The sequence below is a fragment of the Chelonoidis abingdonii genome, chromosome 13 (genome assembly GCF_003597395.2).
Source record: "Chelonoidis abingdonii isolate Lonesome George chromosome 13, CheloAbing_2.0, whole genome shotgun sequence".
Classification (NCBI taxonomy): domain Eukaryota; kingdom Metazoa; phylum Chordata; order Testudines; family Testudinidae; genus Chelonoidis; species Chelonoidis abingdonii.
The window spans coordinates 9,918,596-9,928,828 of NC_133781.1; the positions used below are offsets into that span (position 1 = coordinate 9,918,596).

At 47.4% G+C, this 10,233-nt stretch overlaps 1 protein-coding gene across 1 annotated transcript in view; it reads left to right on the forward strand.

The window, feature by feature from the left end:
* Nucleotides 1-973: 973 nt before the first annotated feature.
* Nucleotides 974-10,233, forward strand: part of NTN1 (netrin 1) — a 215,779-nt gene continuing 206,519 nt past the window's right edge. The window contains 3 exon segments of the mRNA XM_032801693.2: nucleotides 974-1,031; nucleotides 1,034-1,119; nucleotides 1,121-2,189. Of these exon segments, the coding sequence (XP_032657584.2) occupies nucleotides 974-1,031; nucleotides 1,034-1,119; nucleotides 1,121-2,189 (1,213 nt within the window).

Below are 10,233 nucleotides of genomic sequence, written 5' to 3' on the forward strand. Positions count from 1 at the left end.
TTTGTGCCCGAGGACACCCCCAAACACACCAGCACGTCCACAAGGAAGAGCACGAGGAAGGTCCTTGCCACAGTCAAAGGAAGAGAGCAGGGCCCGATCCTGCTGCCATTGCAGTGGGTGGGAACATCAAACCCCTCCCCCTGCCTCGGCTCCTCTCTTCCTTTGCCTAAAGTTCGTCTTTGCTGCGCTGTAAAACTTTGCTTTCAAACAACCGATGTGAAGAGTCTGCTCGCACCGATTCCTTCTGTCTGCTCCGTCCCCACCCCCTGTCGCCTCCCCCACGCGCTCCTCTCCCATCTCTCTGAATCAGATGCTTTGCCTGGGTTCCCCCCACCTCCCCTCCTATTGATAAACTACCAGTGGATGTCGTTGTTCTGTTCCTTGTGTGAGCGGAATGTCACTCCTTTAAGATGACCTCAAACTCAGCAGAAGCTGGGAACGTCATTCAGGCTCTCTGCAAGGCGCGGAGAGGGAGGCAGGGAAGGACAGAGCCCCGCCACTAGGGTGTTTTGGGTGGTTTTTTTTTTTCTTTTTGGTCTGAGGATGCGAATGCTCTGGGCTCTTTGAACCACACACCGTTTAGCATCCAGCGCTTCCACTCCGCAAGCCAGGAGCTCTCGGTTGAGAGCTTGAAGACGGGCTGTGCCACCTTCCCCGGGAGCTCCAGAAACTTTACTTTTGCGTCTCAGGAGGAAAACCAAGCGAGCGAAGAAGGTAGCGTCCCACCTGTTGGTCTCCGACGGCTACAGCTGCAGGGGGGTTAACGCCACCAGCCTTAGCGGCGGGGGTTAGTTTGGGAGAGGAGGCCAGGGTCGCTTTGCGCTTCTGGTCCAGCCAGGGTTTCTCTGCCTCCAGGAGCAAAGTTCTCCTTCCAAGCCGCCAGCTTCCCGCCGGGCTGCAGTCTGGCTTTCCTGGGCAGTGCCCTGGCACGGAAGGAGCTTCCCGTGCGCTGCCTGGGCTGCGATCCCGCTGGATGGGAAGCGCTCGGCTTGCAGAGCCGGTCCCCTGCAGAGCGGGCCGGGCTGCGCTCCGCGCCCCTCAGCCGGGCTGCAGCCTCCCCTCCCCGGCCCGCGTAGCGGAGCAATTGGGTTTGTGACCGCGGCTTCACCTCCCTGCTTCTCTCTCTCTCTCTGTGTTTGCCCCCAGGCTCCCCGGAGGAGGCGCCCGCAGGATGCCCGGGAAGTGCTGGCGGGTTCTGGTCACGCTGGTGTCGCTGTGGTGCCTGGCGGGCGGCGCGCGCGGCGGCTACGGCATGAGCATGTTCGCGGTGCAGACGGCGCAGCCGGACCCGTGCTACGACGAGAACGGCCACCCGCGGCGGTGCATCCCGGACTTCGTCAACTCCGCCTTCGGCAAGGAGGTGAAGGTGTCCAGCACCTGCGGCCGGCCGCCGGCCCGCTACTGCGTGGTGAGCGAGAAGGGCGAGGAGCGCGTGCGGACCTGCCACCTCTGCAACGCCTCGGAGCCGCGGCGGGCCCACCCGCCCGCCTTCCTCACCGACCTCAACAACCCGCACAACCTGACGTGCTGGCAGTCGGAGAACTTCGTGCAGCACCCGCACAACGTCACGCTCACCCTCTCGCTGGGCAAGAAGTTCGAGGTGACCTACGTGAGCCTGCAGTTCTGCTCGCCGCGCCCCGAGTCCATGGCCATCTACAAGTCCATGGACTACGGCCGCAGCTGGGTGCCCTTCCAGTTCTACTCGGCCCAGTGCCGCAAGATGTACGCCAAGCCCAGCCGCGCCGCCATCACCAAGCAGAACGAGCAGGAGGCCATCTGCACCGACTCCCACACCGACATGCGGCCGCTGGCGGGCGGCCTCATCGCCTTCAGCACCCTGGACGGCCGCCCCTCGGCCCACGACTTCGACAACTCGCCCGTGCTGCAGGACTGGGTCACGGCCACCGACATCAAGGTGGCCTTCAGCCGCCTCCACACCTTCGGCGACGAGAACGAGGACGACTCCGAGCTGGCCCGCGACTCCTACTTCTACGCTGTCTCCGACCTGCAGGTGGGCGGCCGCTGCAAGTGCAACGGCCACGCGTCGCGCTGCGTCCGCGACCGCGACGACAACCTGGTCTGCGACTGCAAGCACAACACGGCCGGGCCCGAGTGCGACCGCTGCAAGCCCTTCCACTACGACCGGCCCTGGCAGCGGGCCACGGCCCGAGAGGCCAACGAGTGCGTGGGTAAGTCAAGCCCCCGGTCGGGGCCCGGGTGCGTGGGGAGGCGCGTGTGCCTGGCCGAAGGGACCCCGGGGAGCGCGGGACGCGTGGCGCGGGCCCCTGGCCTAGGGGAGCCTCGCGTGGATCCTTCCCTCCAGCCTGGAGATCTAGGAGGAGACGCTGCGCCGACCCTGGAAAAGCCCCCCCTGGGTGAACGTTGAACCCCCCCGCTCCCATGATCGGTGCCCCGGGGGCTCGGGGAGGCAGGAAGGCAGATCAGAGGGCTTCGCGTCGGCCCCGCAAGCTGCCAGCGCAGGTGTTACATGGAGGAAATGCTCCGGCGGAGGCGGGTTTAGTGCCCCGCAAGCTGGCGCGGTTGGGTCAGAGATGGCTGGGGAAAGCCCAGGCAGAAAGGCGCCTTGTCCAGTCTCACCGCGATCACATAACTCGCTGCAGCCGGGACAGGTCATGTCTCATGAGCTCTGGGTTGTGACACATCTCCCGGGCAAGGCCCCAACCCGCGCTACACAGGTGCCTCACCATAAATTGCGGTGCAGAGGAGTTCGAGCCTGGGGAGCAATTGCATCGGTTAGTTCAGACTATACACGGACAGGCCTGACTGAAATAAATTGCATTCAGACGTGCGCGAGGTTAGGACTGTTAGTAAATATTTAGCTAATGACAGCTCCAGAAGGGCAGGGTCACTTTCTAGCCCTGCCTAAATGTAAATAATTCCTCAGTTATGGGCCATCCAGGCGGCTTTTAAGGCAGACTGTTACAGCCTCACTCAGAAGCCTCCAGATCATAAAGCTGTGCATCAGAAACGTTTCAGTGGCTTTATAGCTCCAGAGAACTGACAGAGCTCTGGCAATGAGTCCTTCTGAGAACACAGTAGGTGGTGTTTTCTCCAGCTGACTTTATATGAAATCAATTAAAGCAGCACCTCCCTCTGAAGATGTTGTCCCAGCCCTGTGAAGTGCCTTCAATTGATCCATGAATAGGAGAGAGCAAAGGAGGGTTTGTGTGGAGTTGATGTGTTTGTATCATTTCTGTCTCAGGCAGAAACACTGGCCAAGCCAATAATACTGTGGGTCTTTAATGAGGAACTTGAATGAGGACCAAGGCTGAAATGAGAAACAGCAGTGTGCTTGGGGGATGATTTATTTCACCAGGTCTGAGGCAAGAAATATGGATCCTCTTGGCTGTAAACAATTCCAATAATCTAGGTTATCATTCAAGAAAGATTCTTCGCGTATTTGTAGGCAGCGCTACAATATTCCGGTGTGGGTTGTTCCTGAAAATGATAGGCATGAGGATGCTGTGCAGTTGGTGGTGTGTAGCTGCATGTTCTCAGACAAGGCGCAGATATTCCTGGAGCAGTTAGGAAGGCTTCACCCATCCCAGCTTTCCCTTTCTCTGTAAATGGTGATTTTGACATTCAAGAAGACAAGTGAGTGAGAAATTGGCAAGCATAAGATGGGCACAGATAGCTCATCAAACACCACTCAGAAGAACCCCTCCTCTCCTAGCCCATGACTAGCACAGCTCTTGCTGAAGTACCTCTCTCCTGGCCTGTAGCATGCCCTGCTGCCCCATTCTTGGGCACCTGTACAACTTTGGCATGCATCTTATTCCTGATCTCCAGCATCTCCTTATAGTCTGATCCTGAGGCTCCTGCCTCCAGCTCTGGCAATGCTGATCTGCAGCACTCCCTTGTCCTGAGTCCCCCACGTCTCTGCCAATGCACCTTAATCCTGTCCCACAGCAAACTCCCTCCCATTCTTGTCCCGAGGGCACCTTCCCCCAGTTTCACCCATTCACCTACATTCTAACCTGCAGGAATTTTCACTTTTGCCCCTCACTCACAGCATTGTCAGTAAAATTCTAATCTAACCTACAACTCCCCCGCCCCCCGCCAGTCATGCTTCCATACTCCACATCCTATTCATACATCTTAAAGTTGACCTGTAGCAATCCTATTGTACAGGGCTGATGAGAAAGAAAGAAAAAAAAGAGAGGTTTCAGCATTTGTTTTTGTTCTGCACTGGAGCAAAAACTAGTCCTTTCAAAATATTTGTGCTAAAAATCAGAGAGAGAGCAAGAGTGAGTGAGAACCACTCCAAAATAGCCCTGTGGTTTGGACACTCCCCTAAAATGTGAGAGACCCAAGTGAGAGCCCTAGCGCCTGGGCCATGGCTTTTCTGTGGTGGATCTCTCTCTAGGAGTACATTTCCATGAAAAGTTTCAGTTGTGATGAATCAGCATTTTCCTATAAAAAATCCCCAGCCAGTTCTACCATTCTAGTCTTTGGGGTCTTCTAGCCAGAGACTTAAAGTCATGTCACACACTGGTAGTGCTGCGGTATGAAAACTTGCCCACCAGAGATTAAACTGAGACTCAGCTATAACTCATTTTTACTTGTCATCTAAGCCACATTCCAAGACTAGTTAACATATAACAATACTCACTTATAAAATGCTTCAGCAGCATCACATGTGTTTTAGCACTTGCATATCTTGAGTAGATTCTCATCTGGTGTAAATCGGAGTATCTCTGCTGAAGTCAGTGGAGCTATGCTGATTTACACTAGCTGAGGACCTCTTTTATTAAAAGTACCTTAATGCTCTATTATTTATTTAGGCGGCAAATTCTAGCCATTGATGATACATAAGTCTCTGATCTTCCTTACACTGGTTTTCCACCACTGTGACTCCATTTACATTGATGGCATTCCTCTGGGGTTACACCACCGTAAACAGAATCTAGCCCTTGGAGGGAAACTTTTTCTGAGTGCCTCTATCATTTGTGAATATTTAATCACATTATTTACAAAGAAAGTATATATCACTTGCTCTGTCATCCAAAATATTCCGCTCCAGCGATAAGAATAACATTGTGCAGCATCTCCGAACAGTTTGTTTTTACTTTGCTTAAATCATAATCAGATGTGACTTTGAAAGTATTTAATTTCTGTGTCTTCCTCTTGAACACCAAGAATAATAACAAAGAAAAATACTGGCAATGCACAGGGTTGTTTGGCTAACTAAGGCTTCTTCCTTTAGAAAATTAATACAGCTAAAATACTTCAAGATTAATGCAAAATGCAGACATATGTGCTTTGCAAAACCTTTAGTAAACCTTAGCTCCATATACATGTAAATTCTACACTTTAGTAGAATTCTACTCTGCCAACATACACACATTGTCTCTCTTCAGATAGATAGATAGATAGATAGATAGATAGAAAAAGAAGAGTTTAGTCCAGTTTTAAATGGAAATTACAACATAGTCTTAATCGTGGAGCAGTTACCGTTGTATGTGTGTATACAATAAAAAAATTACTCATGGATGTAGGAAAGCTCGATTATTCTCTTTAGTGAAACTTGGAATTTCTTCCAGAAATAATCCTAAACAGCATGAAAGAGAAAAATATAATATTTCAGGGTTGGTGACACTGAGCAGAATACAGGAAATCTTTCATTCAGCGATGCATTAGATCTTCGACTGGGGTAACTCAGCAGAGTTCTGTTAAAGTCCATTGAACTGTGCCGATTTACACCATCTGAGGATCTAGTCCAATGTGTGTATGTAGTATAGGTAATCTATACGTGTGTGTGTGATCTGAAAGAGTAGTGGTATTGATCTTTCTTTTAATGGATATTCTATTCTGGATGAGTTGAGGCTTGTGGAAGGGGTATTGATGATTCCTGTGAATGTTTAGGCTCCATTGGTTTTCACAGACTGAAGATATATTTCATAAATGAGTGACTGAGGTTTTAATAACCTTCCTATGAAATTTAGAACTTCCTATGTGCTACTTCAGCATTATTTTTTTGCTGAAAATAATTATTAAAAATAAATCACACAAGACAAATGCTCCAAAATCTTCCCAAGTCTGCGGCTGGGCTATAGTTTATGAAAACTAGTTATGGAACCAAAACCACGGATTTGCATAACACAACTGTAATTTAAACCCCACACCAAAGATGGATGTGGGAAATGAGCTCCTTAGTGCCCTGTAGTTCAGTTTGTCTGTTGGTAGTGTGTACCTGTGATACAATGATAATAATGACACAGAGCTGTGTGAGTGTGCTCTTTATTTGACTTTTCTCTCAGCTGCAGGATTCAAATGCTTTGCTGCTGAAGATAATTCTATAGAGTATATTGGAATAGCTTTGATGCAGAATAATACTAGTGTTTAATTCTCACTGTGGAAGTTAATGGAATCCTGGGTCACAGGAGTACTAGGAAGATTAAATACACAGGAGAGGAATGACTACAAAGGGAAAGGTTTGTCTCTTTACCCTGAGCGTGCTCATTACACAAAATCCTTGGGTTTTATACTTACAATTTCTACCCTGGTGTAAAAAGTGGCTTATTGGCATTAACCTGTTTGAGGACACCAAATCCCAAGTCTTCAAAGGAGGTGGTAAAAGCAATCCCTGAGGGCCTGATTCTGATCCCACTCACATCAGTGTAAATCTTGAGTAGCTCCAGTGAAATACATGGAATTTCCAGGGTATAGAAGTGGCCAAAGGGAGCGGAGCCCAGATTCACCTATACTCTGACTGCTTTGTCCCATTGTCACAACACCTAACCTCTTTTCTGACCAGTTAAACTTGGTTAATGGCTGTTTTCTGTCACTGGCACAGCACACAGCAGCAGCATGCTGGCAAATCTAGCCCTATGTCTTTAAAAAACTAGAATGATATAAAATTAATACAATAGACATTATGTGGATTAAAAACTGGCTAACTGATAGGTCTCAAAATGTAATTGTAAATGGGGAATGGTCATTGAGTGAGTGTGTTTCCAGTGGGGTCCCACAGAGATCAGTTCTTGGCTTTACACCATTTCACGTTTTTATCAATGAGCTGGAAGAAAACATGAAATCGTCACTGATAAAGTTTACAGATGACACACAAACTGTGGGCATGGTAAATAATGATGAAGACATGTCACTGATTCAGAGCAATCTGGATTGCTTAGTAAACTGGGCGCAAGCAAACAATATGCATTTTAATATAGCTAAATATAAATGTATACCACTATGAACAGAGGATGTCAGGCATACTTACAGGATGGGGGACTTTATCCTTGGAAACAGGGTCTGTGAAAAAGATTTGGGGGTCATGGTGGATAATCAGCTGAGCATGAGCTCCCAATATGATATTGTGGCCCAAAGAAATACTGCGATCCTGGGATGCATGAAGAGGGGAATCTCAAATGGGAGAGGTTATTTTATCTCTGTATTTGGCACTGATGAGACCACTGCTGGAATACTGTGTCAAGTTCTGGTGCCCACAATTTAAGGATGCTGATAAATTGGGGAGAGTTCAGAAAAGAGCTATGTGAATGATTAAAGGATTAGAAAACATGACTTATAGTGATAGACTTAAGGAGCTCAATCTGTGTCACTTAAAGAGACAGTCAAGGGGTGACTTGATTGCAGTCTATAAGTATCTACATGGGGAACAAATATTTAATAACGGGATCTTCAGTCTGGCAGAGAAAGGTCTAACGTGAGCCAGTGGCTGAAAGCTGAAGCTAGACAATTCTGACTGGACATAAGGTGTAAATATTTAATGTAATTAACCATTGGAACAATTTACCAATGGTTGTAGTGGAGTCTTCATCACTGACAGTTTTTAAATCAAGAGGGGATTTTTTTCTAACAGATTTGCTCTAGGAATTATTTTGTGGAATTTCTCTGGCCTATGTTATACAGGAGGTCGGACTAGATGATCACAATGGTCTCTTTTGGCTTTGAAAATCTGAGGGCTACAGGGAAGCATGGTCTAGTTCCTCCTCTTATTGTAAAAGTAGATTTCTTTGGTTTTGTGCTCTCTGCATGGTGTGAAACCCCAAACACTATGGAGTTCTGAATAACTTTCATTTTTAACAATAGTAATGACCAGCATTGAAATAACTGGGTAGATTAAAGACTCGCAGCAATGAAGGAGTTAACAGGTGCAACGTGATTAGCCAGTGGGTATCCATGGGAAATAGCATCTCCAAGTTCCTAGTGTGAAGCTAGTAAGTGCTGTTTAAATGTGTAAACAGTATAGAGCTGTCATTTATCTCAGTTAGCCTATAACATCTGGAGCAGAGCCATTGCTGGGATTCCCATTAACACCTAGTGACCAGGAGCCTCCAGCTAGTCACAAGAACAGTATACCAGGCTTGCCACAAGCTAAAGAGAGCCCCTTTCTGCCATGCTGCACTGCCTTTATCATGCCAGAGCTGCCATTTCAATAAGCCAGTTTCTTTCCTTTGGTCTCCCTGAGTATTTTACTTCTTAAAAGCATATAACCCAAACTTCTCTCTGGCCTAAGGCCGAAGGTAAAAGAAGACACAGAAGAAGGTGCTTTAAAATGTGTATTCCCAGTGTGGCTGTTGGAAAGACTGTGAAAATCATCTCTCCTTCTTGGGGAATGCCAGCCTTTCTCACCACAGCTGGTACCTATTTTTTCCCCCTTAAGACGAGCAATGTTTTTTATTAAGTGAATGTATATCTTGGGATTAACTCAAGATCACATCCTTAATAGTCTTATATGTTTACACTTCAAAAAGTCCACTTGATTTGATTTTCTTCCCTGTCATCATGATAATTTCTTTCTATGTCTGTTGTACAATATACAATCACCACATTACATTGCTCTATGGGCCTAATTTATAGTTACATGAATCTCAAATAGCTTTCTTACCCATAAGAAACATCCCCAAAACTAACCACTTTCCATGAATACTGCTCTTTAATCAAACATTCTCAAAGCATTTTTATAAACATTTGTTAGGAACATAGGAATTGCTGTATCAGAGCGTTGGTTCATCTAGTCCGATGTCCTGTCTCTGAAAATGGCCAGTATTAAATGCTTCAGAGTAAGGTGCAAGAAACCCCGTAGAAGATAATTACAGAATAATCTGCTCCTTATGCATCTCATGAAGTGGGCTGTGGCCCACGAAAGCTTATGCTCAAATAAATTTGCTAGTCTCAAAGGTGCCACAAGTACTCCTGTTCTTTCTGCTCCCTAGCGTAAATTTCACTCCTAACTAAGATCACATCACTGTAAGGTAGATGAGTGCTATTGTCCTTATTTTAGAGATTGGTAAATAGTCACTGGGATATGAAATGACTTGTTGAAGATGAGAGACAGGGTGGGTGAGGTAATATCTTCTACCGGACCAACTCCTGTTGGTGAGAGAGACAAGCTTTGGAGCTACACAGAGTTCTTTGTCAAGTCTATGAAACATAGGCTATGTCTACACTGCACACCTTACAACGGTGCGACTGTGCTGCTCCAGCCACGCTGTTGTAAGGTACACAGTGTAGCCGCTCTTTGTCGCCAGGAGAGAGCTCTCCTGAGGAAGCAATAAAACCACCCCCAACGAGGGGCAGTAGCTTCATGAATGGGAGCACAGCTCCCACCAACGAAGTGCTGGCCACCCCGGTGCTTTTCATGGTTAAAACTTTTGTCGTTCAAAAGGGGTGTTTTTTCACACTCCTGCGTGACAAAAGTTTTAACCACAAAATGCAATGTAGACATAGCCTTGCTCAGAGTGTCACAGCCAACTGCAAGGTGGGACAGATTGTTTAGCATAAGCAGTTAACATATATTTCAAGGGACCTTTTAATACCCCTTCCGTCAGAGGGAGCTGGGGATTTTGTTAGAGGGTTATAGATTGTTATAATAAACCATAAATCCAGTGTCCTCATTCTCAAAGGAAACCTGCCCAACAATTTCAAACGATGAATCTAGAAGTTTAAATTCAAACCTTTGCTAGACATAGTTACAATAATCTATAACCCCATTAACAACTCTCTTCCTTTCCTCCCTATGACTGGAGAGGTGATAATGGGCCACTTCACCTTGACTGGTTCCTTGAAATATGGGATAACTGCTTATGCTAAACAATCTGTTCCATCTTGTATTTAACTGTGACACTCTGAGGGTACGTCTACACTGCAGGATTATTCCGATTTTACATAATCCGGTTTTGTAAAACAGATTGTATAAAGTCGAGTGCACGCGGCCACACAAAGCACAATAATTCAGTGGTGTGCGTC